General features: G+C 41.7%; 1 protein-coding gene across 19 annotated transcripts in view; it reads left to right on the top strand.

Annotated features, from left to right (window-relative positions):
- The window catches only part of LOC132399618 (coiled-coil domain-containing protein 178), a 310549-nt gene that overhangs the window by 30973 nt on the left and 262485 nt on the right, over positions 1-17091 (top strand). For all 19 annotated transcript variants that reach the window (XR_009514032.1, XR_009514029.1, XR_009514031.1 and 16 more), the window contains one exon: positions 10691-10894. Coding sequence is in view for 15 of the 19 variants with exons in the window: in XM_059980243.1 (XP_059836226.1) it covers positions 10691-10894 (204 nt within the window). In the remaining 4 variants the exon portion in view is untranslated. The remainder of the gene's footprint in view (positions 1-10690; positions 10895-17091) is intronic.

Below are 17091 nucleotides of genomic sequence, written 5' to 3'. Positions count from 1 at the left end.
ATCCTTTTTGTTAACGTCTATATGCTCAAGCTTTTCAGTTGCTGTAAGTCATCCCTAAAATTGCCAAGGTCCTTTTACATAGTGAATACTGAAGCAAAGTGTCCATTAAGTGCCTCCGTTACCTCCTCTGGTTACGTACGCACTTTTCCACTGTCACACTTGATTGGTCCTATTGAGTCTGTTGTTATATCTTTATTTTTTTCCTTAGTCCTGGCACAAGAATTGAAATTAATGCATTTATATACTTCCTATTGATTAAATCCATGTCTGATTTAAAAAAAATGTTAGGTACTGTGTCAGTTCATGCTGATTCTTAGTAAGTATTCTCTAGGAAGTAACTGCTAGCTTCAGCGTGTATTATAGTAAATTTAGATTTCCACATTGTTCATTATAGCAGGAAAATACAGAATAGTTTTGGAGTTAGATGATAGCACCACTGACCACTATTCTTCACACTGTCCTTTGGCAGTTCCAGATCATCCTGAGCTGAAAAGCTGGTTGCATTTCTCATCTGGCCCCGCTGCCTGGCAAATGTTTTGCAGTCCCATTCATTTGAACTGGAATTGTCTTTCTTAATTAAAAAGATAACTAAAGCTCAGTAGTTTGTATTTTCCCCTTAGATTAATATTCATTTTAATATGCGTTAAGTAGCTTTAACTTTTAATATTTGTTTAGATTTGTATATATATAATATTTTATGTATGTTTACTGTTGTTGTCATTTTACCTAACACTGAACAGTGTAAAAGGTTCTGATACCACAGATTGGCAAAAGATCATCAGTGTGATCCAGGGCTGGGGTCCTTAGGCTCTGAAAAATAAATGACTATTTAACCTATTAATACCACTTTTCATGTGGAAAATTGTGGTAACAATCACTGCAAACAATGAAGAGGCGGGAGCAGGGGAGGCTGATCTGAGGGTCCAGGCGTGCAGGTGCAAAATGGGGTTGAAGCGAGGTTGAGGCATGTTCGAGGAGAAGTTGGAGTTGAAGATGGCGTTGGAGCGAGAGGAGTGGAGAAAAGTTGAAGCCGAGTTGTTTTGGAGCCCAACAACCTGTACTGGAAGCGAGGTTGCATCGTTCTCAGCACTGAGTTGATTAGGAAGGGTTGAGTACGGGCCAGAAGTGGCGGGGCCTGGGATTGAGTGTGGGGTTGAGCTGGTGCATGAACAGTTTAAAGGCCAGGCCAGATGGACTGAAAAGGCAATTTGTCGGGACCAGAGGTGAGAGTTGAGCTGGTTCTGCTCCAAGATGCTTTACTCTGCTTTCCTTGGTGCTCAGGCTGATGCTGTGAGCCTGATCTGGCTGCTTCAGGCTTTGGGTTTATGGACTCAGTTTGGTTCGGAATGCTGTTGCTTGCTTTATTATTTGCATGATTTTGTTTTTTTTTCTCTCTCTGAGAATTGGGTGTTGGTCTTTTTTTTAAATCAGCTTCTTTCAGGTTTCTTATTTTGTGGCTGCCTGTAAGCAGGCAAATCTCAAGGTTGTATATTTTATACACATTGATATTAAATATACCTTGAACTTTGAGGATTAGCAGCTTGACACCTACTCATCACTTGTGGCAGCTCTATCCTGTGGAACAGCTGCTGTGGTGATGCTTTCAAGGTATATAGAGAAGCATGGCTGTGGGCATCGTTTGGAAGGTGAACACACAATTTGATAGAACATGTTTTCCTCGTCTTTCTCAGACTAGCAGAAGTTGGTGCTCCCTATCCAACCGATGTAAGAGCCTGAATTTTGTGGATTTATAATGTTGGTTTATGCATGTTGGGTAATATAAGGAGTTGATTAGAAACATTAATTGCACACTTTTGAGGAATGTTTGTTAAATGTATAATACTATGCAAAAGTCTTAGGCCCACACACACACACACACACGTACATCTAGCATGTTTAAGACTTTTGCATAGTACTGTAGAAAGTGATGATAAAGCTGATTCTGATGTTGGTCTCTATTGATGACTGAAAGTGTGAAGGGGCAAGGAATGGGGGAATCAGGGATGGGAAAAGAGGGAGGGAACTGGAAGGCATGCTGTGGTGATCAATAGCCAAGTGCTTGGAATCAAATAATCTTGCTTGGTGTTTCAGGGCTGGGTATGTCTGCACCTGCACCAGCCCCCAACCCTGGCAGTCATTGTCAGACATCCCTCCCATGGTACTCTGCCCTTACCATTCACAACATCCTTTGCTCCCACCAGATTTATAAACTTGTTTTCTGCTCATTGATAAATACAGAACTGTGGAAAAGTCTTATGCACCCTGGCTATGTACAGGTACCTCAGACCTTTGCACAGTACTTTATTTCAAAAAGATTTGAGAAGATCATCAAATGCCAGAAATCTGAAACAACACACATAAAACACGAAAGGTACATTTAGCAGGTTGGACATCATTTTGGAAAAGAGTAAGTAGTTGAGATTTTGGGCTGAGACCCTTCATCAGGACTGAGAGAGAAGGGCAAGATGCCTGAATTAATAGATCGGGGGGAGGGGAAAGAGGTTAGCTGTAACGTGATAGGTGAAGCCAGGTGGATGGGAAAGCTCAAGAGCTAGAGAAGAAAGAATATGATTGGAGAGGAGAGTAGATAATAGGAGAAAGGAAAGGACAAGGAGGAGAGAAGTACAAGGTCAGAGTGAGGTATAGAGGAAGGCGAAGGGGGGTGTTGGAATTTGATCACTAGAAGAAATCCATATTCATACCATCAGGTTGGAGGGCACCCAGATGGAATAAAAAGTGTTTCTCCTCCACCCTGAGGGTTGCCTCAACTTGGTATAAGAGGAGACCATCGATTGATGTACCTGAACAGGAATGAAGATTGGAGTATTTGGAATTAAAATGTTTGGCCACTAGGAAGTCTTGCTTGTGGTAGATTGTTCAAAGGTGCTCGACGATGCAGTCCCCTAATTTATGATGGGTCTCACCAACGTAGAAGAGGCTGCATGGGCAGCACCGGACTCAATCGACAACCCCAGCAGATTCTCAGGTGAAGTGTTGCCTCACCTATAAGGACTGTTTAGGATCTTGAATGGAGGCAAGAGTGTATCTGTAAACTTAAATCGCCGGACCAATAACCACACCACAAACCGTTCTTTACTTTATCCTTCTCACCAGTTTATTTGTTTGAACTCAGCCGGTGAGAAGTTTGGAGCCACACACAACAGAAGGACAGAGTTCCTCTCCCTCTGGGGGCTCATGTCAAACCTCTATCAGCAGGTTACATACATTTATACAGTTCAAAGAGACCATCATTATCCATATAAGGAGTTGTTTTCCGGTTCTTAGTACAATGCTTGTGGAACTACAGGGTACAGAGGGTCAGAGAAGGGAGTAATTAGCTTTGGAGCTTTTATCACACACATTTGTTACTTTACAGAATCAGTTCTGTCCTTGATTAAAACAGAGAAGTAGTTTAGCAATTTCACAACCTCACAGCTGCAGAAGTACAATTAAACATGCGAAGCAAAATCAAAGGATGCAACTTACACTGACAGAGTACAAAGTCCTTGAAGGTCATTAACCCCTTCCTCCCCAATATCCTCAAAAACTTGTTCATATTGGCAGGTGCAACACTTAGGCCTCTTGCACGGATAAGTGCCTGGAGGAAGGGGATAATTAATGGGGTAGATGAATGGACAAGGGAATTGCAGAGGGAGTGATACCTGTGGAAAGTGGTGGTGGTGAGCTGAAGTAAAGATATGTTTAATGGTAGGGGATCCCTTTTGAAATGGCTTAAGTTGTGGAGGATAATGGGTTGGACTATTCTCCACAGTAAAAAAGAAGCTTACTGTGTTTGTCACAGTTGAAATAATTTTTAATATTCACAAATATTGATGCATGTGACTAATATATGCAGATAACATTTAGTTTGCCAGAACTGTTAAAACACTAGTAATATAAAATGATTGCTACTTGGTCATCTGTTCATCGAGAAATTGTAGATGCATTCATTCAATTGACGATGCAATGTTCAGTTCCTGAATTCCAAGTGACGTTTTCTCAGCAAGTACCTGAAAGTCATCCACTGAAACTGTAAGGCCTTGATACGTATTTGTTTAGTGGAAATAAAAATTGTATTTAAGAGTATGATCGCAGTGTCTGTCAGAAGAAAGGTTTAACTGCATGTAAGAAAGTTATTACTGGATAAGGTTAAATATTCAACATTTACCTTTTGATTTTGTAAATATTACTTCATATATTTTCTACTCAAAGTACCTCTTTTAATGTTTTAACTATAATGCATTGAGAGAACAATATTAGAAATACTTCAGAAAGCTTCATTACATATAATTAAGTTAAAATGAGTTCAACTAAGTTAATAGAAATTATTTTATTCTATCTTAAAAATCTGTGCAATTTCCATTTACTGATATGTCTGACATGTGAAGTACTGTATTTGTGGGTGTACTTCCAGCTGTTTGAAAAGAACAGTTAACATTTACCTTGGAAAATAGGAACATTTTGTGCTTACACATTAATTCATTGTTTTAAAATGATATATAAAAAACTATGTGATTGTATACTTCAGGTACAAGCATGTAGATATACACATTATAACAACAAAACAGGCTATTTGCCCATAGTTCTGCTGAGACCTGCTTTTAGGACAGGAAGTTATCGTAGTCATATTCAATTAACGTTGTAATATTACTTTCAGAACTATTTCAACTTCTAGCCCATGGACCATAAAATCTATAGACATAGGAACAGGATTAGGCACTCAACCCATCAAGTCTTTCCACTGTTTAATCATGTCTGATCAATTTCCCACTTAACCCCATTCCCCTGTCTTCTCCCCATAACCCACTTTCATGCCTTAACTTATCATGGTCTATCAACCTCTACTTTAAATATACCCAAAGACCCAAATTCCACAGATTCATCACCCCCGGCTAAAGAAATTCCTCCTTTTCTTCATTCTAAATCGATGTCCCTCTATTCTGAGGATGTGCCCTCTGGTCATAGACTTCCCCCACCATAGGAAACATCCTCTCCACCTCTACTCTATCCAGGCCTTCAACGTTTAAAAGCGCTGTATGCTCTGCAATAACAAGCCAGTTAGTTTTTCATTTTATCTGAAGTCAAAGTTGAGTTGATGGTCATGTGCACAAGTATATTTCACATGGTTTTTATTTTCATTTTGAGATGTAGTATGATAATAGGCACTTAGGACCCAATGAGTTTACGTCGTCCAATTACCCTACTACCTTATACATCTTTAGAATGTGGGAGGAAACACATGTGGCCACGGGAAGAATGTACAAACTCCTCACAAACAGCAGCAGGAACTAAACCTGGATCACTGGTGCTGAAGTAACATTGTGCTAACCACTATGCTACTGTACTGCTCTAAACATGTGCATTGGTGCAATAGAAAACTGAATTTTATAATAAAACATTGGCAATGTTGTAAGTGCACATCAACAAAAATTACAGTGATTGCAGATAATTGGGACACATCAAACCCAATACATTTTGGCTCAATTAAGCAGCTATCCCAATTAGTTGAATTTTCTTGGAAATAGTTAAAAGTTTCAAAGTTCGAATTACATTTGTTATCAAAGTACATAAACGTCATCATATACTATGCTGAGATTCATTTTCTTCCTAACATTCACAGTAAGTACAAAAAACACAATTGAATCAATGAGAAACCACACCAAACAGAATGGACCAACGATCAATATTCAAAAGACAACAAACTGTGTAAATAAAAAAATGAAAACAAAAATAATAATAAATCAATAAATAATACAGAGAACATGAGATGAAGAGCCCTTGAAAGTAAGTCCATAGGTTGTGGGAACAGATCATTGATGGGGTGAGTGAAGCTATCCTCTTTGGTTCAAAAGCCTGATAGTGTAGGATAATAATTTCTCCTGAACCTGGTAGTGTGGATTCTAAGGGTCCTGTCCCACTTTCCTAAGTGGCAGCAGTGAGAAAAGAACATGACCTGGATTGGGGAGGGGTTTGGGGGGTGTGCCAGTGATGCTGCTTTCTTGTGACGGTGCTCCATGTCAATGTGCTCAATGGCGAGGAGGGCTTTACCTGTGATGGACTGGTGTTATCCACTACTTTTTGTAGGCTTTTCTATTCAAGGGCATTTATATTTCAATACCAGGCCGTGATGCAGCCAGTCAATATACTCTACAGCACTACTCTGCAGCTTCTTACATAACTGCACATTAGAACTGTTGTACCAGACCATAATGCAACCAGTCAGCATACTTTCAGCAGTACACCTGTAGAAGTTTGTTGGAGTGTTTGATGCCAAAGCCAAACACTGTTGACCTTAGAAAAAAGTAAAGGTTCTGATGCACCTTTGAGAATTCATCTATGTTCTGGAACCACGACTGGCCATTCAGTCCCTCAAGTCTGCACCAATGGACAGTGGGATCACAATGACCCAACTTTATCTACCTGCCTTATACCTGCATACTTTGTATTTTTAGATTAGATTTTGTTACATTTTTAAATTAGCTTTTATTTGTCGCATGTATATCAAAACATTGAAACATACAGTGAAATGCATCATTTATGTCAATGACCAGCACAGTCTGGGAATGTACTGAGGGCAGCCACAAGTGTTGACAATCTTCTAGCACCAACATAGTATGCCCACAACTTACTAAACCTAACCCGTCTGCCTTTGGAATATGGGAAGAAACCAGAGCACCAAGAGAAAACCCACACTATCAGGGGAGAACGTATAAACTCCTTACTGAATTGAACCCTGATTGTTAATCACTGGTGCTGAAAAGCATTCTACTAACTTCTACACTACCATGCTGCACAATAAGACTTAACAAAATCTTTGTAATCCTTTCTCTCAGACTGCTAATATATTATATCTAGGAATATATTTTTGCAATAAATGCTTCCATAATATACTACTTACAGCTTTGTGTCATTCACGAATTGAGATAAATTATTTTCTATCTCCTCATTTAAGTTACAAACAATACAGTCCCACTACAGATCCTTGCAAGTCCAACCATTCAAACCCTGCCAATGTGAGTACTCCCCCATTACCCATCCACTAACAACCCTTATCAACTAGGCCATTACCAAACCTTAATTCACCCATTAACCAGACCGCCACACACCCATTCTCTGTACTCCACCAATTCACCATAATCACCACTCATCCATTCACTTATCCCCATTTACCTTATTCACTAATCAAATATTAGTGATTAATGTCAAAATTCAACATAGCATTTATACCCACCTCTACCACTTCCTTTGGCAGTTTGTTCCACATGCCCATAACCCTCTGTGTGGAAAAAGTTGCTTCCTCTCACCTTAAGTATATCTGTTTTTTTAATGCTCCCTGATACCGGCTAAAAGCTGTGACTATGTTATCTGTGCCTGTCATGATTTTATATAGCTCTGCAATACCAACCCCCAGCCTCCTATGTTCCAGGGAAAAAAAACCCAGGCCATCTATTCTCTCCTTCCAACTTGTGCTTTCCAGACCTGTTAACACCCTTGTGAATCGTCTTTGCATCATTTCTAACTTCCTCTAGATGGGAGACCAGAATTGAACACAGTACTCCAGGCATGGTCTCACCAATCTCTTGCACAGTTCCAGCATTACTTCCCAACTCATGTATTCATTGCCTTGGCCAACGTAGGCAAGCATTACAAATGCTGTCTTCACCACCCTGTCCATCTTTGTTACTACTTTCAGAGAATTGTGTACTCGCACTCCTAGATCCCTGTTCTGTAACACTCTCTGGAACCCTACCATTTACAGTGTAAAACAATGCTGACTATCCTTAATCAGTTCTTGCCTTTCCAAATTCAGGTAGATCCTATCTCTTAGAATCCCCTTCAGTAACATTCCACCTGATGTATCTGGTCTGTAGTTCTCTGCTTTGTCCTTGTAGCCTTTCTTAAACATAGGCATAATAGATAGACAGACAGACAGACAGACATACTTTATTGATCCCGAGGGGAAATTGGGTTTCGTTACAGCCGCACCAACCAAGAATAGTGAAGAATTATAGCAATATAAAACCATAAATAATTAAATAATAATAAGTTAATCAAACCAAGTGGAAATAAGTCCAGGACCAGCCTATTGGCTCAGGGTGCCTGACACTCTGAGAGAGGAGTTGTAAAGTTTGATGGCCACAGGTAGGAATGACTTCCTATGATGCTCAGTGTTACATCTTGGTGGAATGAGTCTCTGGCTGAATGTACTCCTGTACCTAACCAGTAAATTATGGAGTGGATGGGAGTCATTGTCCAAGATGGCATGCAACTTGGACAGCATACTCTTTTCAGACACCACCATCAGAGAGTCCAGTTCCACCTCCACAATGTCACTGGCCTTACGAATGAGTTTGTTGATTCTGTTGGTGTCTGCTACCCTCAGCCTGCTCCCCAGCACACAACAGCAAACATGATAGCACTGGCCACCACAGCCTCTTAGAACATCCTCAGCATCTTCCGGCAGATTTCCTCTGTCTCCTCAGGAAATAGAGATGGCTCTGACCCTTCCTGTAGACAGCCTCAGTGTTCTTTGACCAGTCTAGTTTATTGTCAATTCATATCCCCAGGTATTTGTAATCCTCCACCATGTCCACACTGACCCCTTGGATATAAACTTGCTGGGTCACCGGTGCCTTAGCCCTCCTCAGGTACACCACCAGCTCCTTAGTCTTATTCACATTAAGCTGCAGATGATTTTGCTCACACCATGTGACAAAGTTTCCCACCATAGCCCTATACTCAGCCTCATCTCCCTTGCTGATGCATCCAACTATGGCTGAGTCATCAGAAAACTTCTGAAGATGGCAAGACTCTGTGCAGTAGTTGAAGTCCGAGGTGTAGATGGTGAAGCTAAAGGGAGACAGGACAGTCCCCTGTGGAGCCCCAGTGCTGCTGTCCACTCTGTCTGACACACAGTGTTGCAAGCACACATACTGTGGTCTGCCAGTCGGGTAATCAATAATCTATGACACCAGGGAAGCATCCACCCGCATTACTGTCAGCTTGTCACCCAGCAGAGCAGGGCAGATGGTGTTGAACGCACTGGAGAAGTCAAAAAACATGACCCTCACAGTGCTCACCGGCTTGTCCAGGTGGGCGTGGACGCAGTTCAGCAGGTAGACTTTAGCCATTCTTCAGTCCTCTGGTACCTAACCTGTATTTGATTAGGCCTTGGGGATTTATCAAGCTTTATGTGCTTCTTCTGTAATGTGAATATGTTGTAAAGCATCACTGTTCTCTTCCCTGAATTCCCTAGCTTTCATTGTCTTCTTCCCAGTAAATGCAGATGATATATATTAAGTTAAGACCTTGCCTCTTTCCTACGGCTTTACACCTATATAACCATGCTGATCTTTGAGAGAGCCTGTTCTCTCCCTTGTTATGTTTTTGTTCTGAATATAGCTATCAAATCTCTTAAGATTGTCCTTTACCTTCTTCTGCTAGAGCTGCTTTGTGCCTTGTTTTTGCCCTCCTAATTTCCCACTTCAGTGCACTCTTATATCTCTTACACTCCTCAAAGGATTCACTTGATTTCAGCTATCTATACCTGACATTTGTCTCAGCAGAGACTCAATATCCTTCATTAACTGGGGTTGCATAAACTTGCTATTTTTTTCCTTCACTCTTGCAGAAACATTCTCAGCCTGAACTCTTTGTATTTTTTATAAATCTCCCACTTGGCAAATATTCCTTTATTTTCAAACAGCTTCTGCCAATCAACCTTTGCAAGTTCTAGTCTATCACTATCAAAATGAGCCATGTCCCGGTATAGGTGGAACTTGTGGAACAATTCTATTTCTATCTTTTTTAAAACTTGTATTTTAAAACTAATAGAATTATGATCACTAGTCCCAAAGTGCCCTACAACCCCACTAACACTTCTGTCTCTTGCGTTGCCTCATTACCCAAAAAGAGATCAAGTGTTGCTCTCTCTCTACTAGGATTTTGTGCATTTTACTTGAGAAAACTTTACTGGACATGTAACAATCTCTGCCTCATCTAATAATAGTCCTGTTCAACATTAGAGAAGTTCAGATCACTAATGATTACAACCCTATAATTTTTGCATCCTACCTTTTTGTTTGTCTAAGGAGCCTATTGTATTGTACAATCCAAAGTGATCACCTTGTTCCTATTTCTGAGTTCCATCCAGCCTCACTGGACAATGCCCCCTAGAATATCCTCTCTAAGTACCCTTAATCAAAAATGCAACTACATCCCCTTTGTTACCTCCACCTATATTGTGCTTGTAGCATCTACACCTTTGAACACTGAGCTGCAAGTCTTGTCCATCCCTTGGTCATGTTGTTGTAGTAGTTATTCTATACCAGACCCATATAATATCCCTGCCCCGAGTTATTTTGCCTTACTTTTCAGGCTTCTTAAATTAAAATAAATGTGGTTTGTATATCAAACCTTTCTTGCTCCCTACTTGGTTGCTTTAACTTACATATTTGCCTCAACTTCCTCATTGGCCACACTACTGTTCTGGGTTCCACATCCCTGCCAGACAATTTAAAATCTGTGTAGCATTAGCAATTCTCCCTGCCAGGGTATTTTTTTCACCTCTCATTCAAGTGTATCCAGTTCCTCTGTATGTGCTTAGACTTTATTGCATTTCACTATATCATTTACTCTTTTCTTCAAAATGTATTTGCCAATGTAACTGCTGATTCTGCTTCTAATGTAGAACCTAATCAAACCACGGCTTTATATGAAGAGACAAGAGAGGTCCTATCAGAGATCATTGGCTTGATGGAGCAACTGGAAGCAGAATGCAAAAAGACAAATGAGGCTCTGCAAACAGAAAGAGAGCGGGTGACGACCCTTGGAAACAGAATTGATCAGCTATCTCTTTGGTGGATGCGAGAGCTTCCTGAAGCTGTACAAAAAGGTATTGGAATACCTAACTAAACAGGAACTGAAATTTGTTTGTGGTTTGTTGGAGCTCTTGTGAATGAATTAAAGTATAAATCACAAATATTTTCGGTGTAATATCAACCAAGGTAAAATTCAATGGAGCAAATCTTCTGTTCTGGTGCTGGTTTTAATGCTGGGATATACTGGGATTATACCTAATCTCTGCATGAAATGCAAAACAGTACTGCACAGGAGCAAGCCTTTCATCTCATGATGTTTGCTTCAGCAATAATGCCAGTCTAAACTAATCATATCTGCTTGCACGTAGTACATGTCCCTCAGTTCCCTGCATGTTCATGTACCTGTAAATGTGTCTTAAATGTTAATATCATTATTTGCTTCTACCACTTCCCCTGGCGGCATGTTTCCTCTCTGCTGGAAAGAAAACTTGCTTCAAAAATCTCCTTTAAACTTTACCCCTACCACCTTAATGTTATTCCCTCTAGCAAATGACATTTCCTCCCTGGGGAAAAATGCTTTTAACTGTCTACCCAACTATGCCTCTCTTACTTTTATATATTCTGTTAGATGATCCCTTGGCCACTGATGCTCCAGGGAAATAAACAATCTCCCCTTACAGCTAACATTTTCTAATCCAGACAGTATTCTTGTGAACATCTTCTGCACCATCCCTTTCCTGTAATGCAGTGACCACAGTGGCACAGTACTTGAAGTGAGGCCTAAACGACGTTTTATGCAACTGCAACATGATTTCCTGACTGACAAAGGCAAGAATGCTGTCTTTACCAGTCAATCCCCTTGTGTTTCTACTTTCAAAGAGCTGAGGACTTGTACCCGAAGATTACTCTGTATATTAGGGCCCTGTTATTCACTGTTTACTTTCCTGTTACATTTGATCTTCCAAAGTGCAACACGTCATACCTGTTTCCATTAAATTCCATCCGCAATTTTTTAGCCCATTTTGTCCAGCTGGTTCAGATCCCACTGCAAGCTTTAATTGTCTTCCTCACTGTCCATTACATCCCCAATCTTGGTGTCATCCACAAATTTTCTGATCCAGTTAACCACATTATCAATCAGATCATTAGTATCAATAACAGCAAAGGACCCTGCATAAATCCCTGTGGCACTCCACTAGTCACAGGCCTCCAGTGAGAGAGGCAACCACCTACTACCATTCCCTGGGTTCTCCCACAATGCCAATGTCTAATCCAGTTTACTACCTCATCTTGAATGCCAAGTTACTGAACCTTCTTGACCAACTTCCCATGTGGGATCTTGTCAAATGCATTGCTGAAGTTCATGTAGACAAAATCCACAGCCTTTCCTTCATCAACTTTCCTGGTAACTTCCTTGAAAAAACTCTGTAAGATATGTTATTCACAGCCTACCACACACAAAGTTGTGCTGAGTATCCTTGATCAGTCTCTGTATATCCAAATACTCATATATCTGGTTCCTTAGAATAACTTCCAATAGCTTTCCCTCCAGTGTTGTCAGGCTCTCTCTGGCCTATAATTTCCCGGTTTATTTTTAGAGCTTTTCTTAAACAGCAAAACACCATCCGCGGTCCTCCAATCCTCTGGTAACTCAGCTGTTGCGAAGGATAATTTAAATATCTCTGCTAAGAACTCTGCGGTTTCTGCACTTGCCTCTCACATGATCAAGGGGGACACTTCATCAGGCCTTGGTGATTTGTCCACCCTGATTTGCCTGAGGGCAGCAAGCACCTTCTCCTCTGTAATCTGTATAAGGTCCATGATCTTGCTGTTACTTTTGTAGACTCTGTGCTGGTCTCCCAAGTAAATACAGATGCAAAATATCTATTTAAGATTGCCCCCATCTCATTTGGCTCCATGCATAGGTTACCATTTTTATCTTTCAGAGGACCAATTTAGTCTCTTACAACAATTTTGCTCTTAACATATCTGTAGAAGACCTTCGAATTCTCCTTCACTTTGTCTGCTAGAGCAACCTCATTCCTTCTTTTAGCCCTCCTGATTTCTTAAGTGTCCTCTTGCATTTCTTATACTCCTTAAATACCTATCCGCTATGCACCTCCTTGTTCTCTCAACCAAGGCCTCAATATTGCTGTAAAACCAAGGTTCCCTAAACTTGTTAACCTTGCCTTTTATTCTGATAGGCACCTACAAGCTTTGTACTCTCAGAACTTCACTTTTGAAGGCCTCCCACTTAACCATCCACCTTTACCAATATAAAGCCTCTCCCAATTCACTCTTGCCAGATCCTTTCTGATACCATCAAAGTTGGCCTTTTTCCAAGTTAGAATCTCAACCCAGGGACCAGACCTATCCTTTTCCATAATTACCTTTAAACTAATGGCATAATGGTCACTAGATGCAAAATGTTCTCCTACACAAACCTTCTGTCACTCCCTGTCTCATTCCCGAAAAGGAGATTAAGTATTGCATACTCTTTCATTGGGACTTCCATGTACTGATTAAGGAAGCTTTTCTGAACACATTTGATAAATTCTTTCCCATCCAGTCCTTCTACTGTGTGGGAGTCCCAGTCAGTATGTGGAAAGGTAAATCACCTTCTTTCACGACCTTATGTTTTCATGCAGACTTCTGGGTGGTCTATAATATAGACCCTTTAACATGTTAATGTTAACCCATTAACAATATCTTTCTTATTCCTTAGTTTCATCCACAAAACTTCATTAGACAAGTTCTCCTCCCCTGATTAGTAAAACCTCTACTCTTTTAATCCCTCCTACTCTATCACATGTAAAACGGAACACCAGAGTATTGAGATGCCAGAGTCCTGTCCCCCACTGAAACCAAATCTTACTAATGTCTACAATATCACAATTCCATGTGTTGATCCATGCCATGAGCTCACATGCCTTTCCTACAATACTAATTGCATTGTAATATACGCAACTCAGAACACCATGCTCAACCTTTTGATTCCTGACTTCGTCTGAGGTTTCAACAAAATCCATCTCGACAATCATTCCACCATCTGTTTTGGCAATCTGATTCCCAGAACGTGCCCCTCTCCCCCTCACTCTTGTGATATTAGTCCCCCTTCAGCTTAGGTGCAAACTGTCTCTTCTGTATGGAAACAAAGAAATCTACAGCACATTACAGGCCCTTCAGCCCAGAATGCTGTGCTGACCATGTAACCTACTCAAGAAAATGCCTAGAACTTCCATACTGCATAGTCCTCTATTTTTCTAAGCTTCATGTACCTATCTAAGAGTCTTTTAAAAAACCCTATTGTATCCGCCTCTACCACATTCACTGGTGGTGCATTTCGTGCACCCACCACTCTTTGTGTGAAAATCTTACCTCTTGAGTTCGCACAACCTGTTCTCATAAGGCATGCTCTCCAATCCAGGCCACATCCTTGTAAATCTTCTTTGCATTCTCTCTATAGTATCCACATCCTTCCTGTGGTGAGGTGACCAGAACTGAACACAATGGGGTCCTACTAAGATCAAATGGAGTCTAACTAAGATCTTATATAGCTGTAACATTTTCTCACAGCTCTTGAACTCAAATCCACAGTCGATGAAAGCCAACACACTATACACCTTCTTAACAACACTGTCAACTTATGCAGCAGCTTTGAGTGTCTCATGGACATGGACCCCAAGACCCCAAGATCTTCCCTGAATGAGAGCCCAATGATCCAAAAATCTGAAGCCCCCCCCCAACACTAATTCCTTAGCCTTGTATTAAACAATATGATCTTCCTATTTCTGCATCTCTAGCACATGGCACGGGTAGCAATCCTGACATCCTGACTATCCTGGAGGTCCTGTCTTTTAATTTAGCACCTAACTCCCTGAACTCACTTTGCAGAACCTTGTCCCTCTTCATGCCTGTGTCATTGGTACCTATATACACCATAGCCTCTAGCTGCTCACCCTTCAACTTTAGAAAGCCAAGAACTCAATGTGAGATGTTCTAGACACTGGCATCTGGGAGGCAACATACTTTCTGGTAATCTTGTTCTCGTCTACAGAACCTCCTTGCTGTTACCCTCACTAACAAATCCCCTATCACGACAACTTGCCCCTTCTCTCCCACTTCCCTTCTGAACCATAGAGTCAGACTGCTCTGACTTTCCTCTGCTAGGTCATCCCTGCCCAACAGTATCCAAAGTGGTAGAGCTATTGTTGAGAGGGATAGCCACAGGGGTACTCTGCACTGGCTATCTAACCCCCATCACCCTCATGACTTTCACCCAGATTCCTGTTTCCTTCACCTTGGGTATAAGTACCTCTCTGTATGTCCTGCCCCTTCAGACATTGAAGATGGTGCTGAGTATGGCAGCTGTGTTACAACCTCCATTCCAAATTTACAGTATACTACTAATTTCTACAATTTTCTTGGTATTTTCTGTTCAAATAGCTGATAGTCACATCAGATACGATAGACTGACCCTTCTGAACATCGGAAAGACGGCATTTACCCACTCTGTGCCGCCTTTCCTACACTGGGACACCTGCTTACGTGATCCATGGGAGACTCATCTCTTGCACTGCGACTACCTTGGAAAAAGAAAAGGATGCGAGGGAGAAGGGCTGAAATGGTGTACATATCGGCCACCATTCCCTAGCATACTCCTGGCTAACGTTCAGTCCCTAGACAACAAGCTGTGCAAACTGAGAGCCAGATTATCCTACCAGAGGGAAACAAAGGAATGCTACGTTTTGTGCTTTGTGGAGACCTGGCTGATGGAGGAGATATCGGATCATGCTATTGAGCCCTCTGAGTTCTCCCTGTTCTGGGCAAACAGGTCAAAAAACCACCTTAGGAAGAATACAGGTGGAGGGGTATGCTTCATGGTCAACAATGCTTGGTGTGACCCCCAGAATGTGCATGCCCTCAAATCCTTTTGTTCCCCAGACCTGGAATACCTGGTGCTGCTGTGCAGACCCTACTGGCTGCCTATGGCCTAAAGTTGGAGGGTGAGCAGCTAGAGGTCATGGTCCATATAGGTACCAATGACACGTTATCATCACAGCGGTGTACATTCTGCCGCAGGCTTATACTGACCTAACTCTCAAGGAACTGTACGAGACCATCAACGTGCTGAAGACCGCACACTCATAGGCTGCATTCATTGTCGCTGTTAACTTTAATCAAGCGTCTCTGACGAAAGTCTCTCTGAAGTTTTGTTAGCACATCTAGGTGAGCACTCATGGAGATAACACACTTGCCCATTGTTACACTCCCTTCTGCAATGCTTACAAAACTTTCCTTTGCCCGGCTTTTGGAAAATCAGATCACTCTTCGATCCTACTTTTGCCGACGTAAGGGCAAAACCTGAAACAAGAGGCGGCCATAGTTAAAACCATCCACTGTTGATCCGACCAAATGGATACAGTGCTGGAGAAGGTAAAGGATCGTAGGACAGGAGGCTCCCTTTTGCCAATCATCTTTCCGGCTCTCAGCTGCATCCCACCCTCTCCGGTCTTCTCCTATCATTTTGCATTTCCCCCTCCTCCCCTCCTACTTTCAAATCTCTTACTATCTTTCCTTCAGTTAGTCCTGATGAAGGTTCTCGGCCTGAAACGTCAACAGTGCTTCTCCCTATAGGTGCTGCCCAGCCTGCTGCTTTCCACTAGCTTTTTGTGTGTTTTGCTATAATCTGCGCAAAGCTATCAAGGCTGTGAAACAATACACGGACAAGATTCAGAGCAAAAAGCACTTGTGGTGAGGGTTGCTACCATCGCAGACTTCAAAGGCAAACATAGTGGTGCTGCCAGCATCGCGGCCTGTCTCCCAGATGAGCTCAATCGCTTTTACGCTCAGTTCGATGTCGCTAATTCTGAGCCTCCGAGGAAAGCCACCACTATAACCTGCAACCTGGTCATCTCTGAGGTTGAGGTACGCAGATGCTTCCAACGAGTGGACAGTCACAAGGCTGCGAGACTGGACATCAACCCAGTGCAGGTACTCAGGATGTGCACAGCACAACTGGCAGGTGTGTTTGCAGACATTTTTAATCTCTCCATATCCCACTTCATAGTGCCCTCCTGCTTCAAGTTATCCACCATTGTCCCTGTGCCAAAAAGGACCATGGTAACGTGCCTGAATGACTGGCGTCCTGTCACACTCACCTCAATAATAAGCAAATGAGAGGCTGGTCAAGGATTTCATCTGCAGCTTGCTACCACCCAAACTGGACCCCTACAATTTGAATTGGGAGGAAGTTACAGCTTGTAATTCA

This window comes from Hypanus sabinus, chromosome 1 (genome assembly GCF_030144855.1).
Source record: "Hypanus sabinus isolate sHypSab1 chromosome 1, sHypSab1.hap1, whole genome shotgun sequence".
Classification (NCBI taxonomy): Eukaryota; Metazoa; Chordata; class Chondrichthyes; order Myliobatiformes; family Dasyatidae; genus Hypanus; species Hypanus sabinus.
The sequence above is the reverse complement of the archived record's forward strand: the minus strand, read 5'-3'. Positions and strand labels throughout refer to the sequence as shown.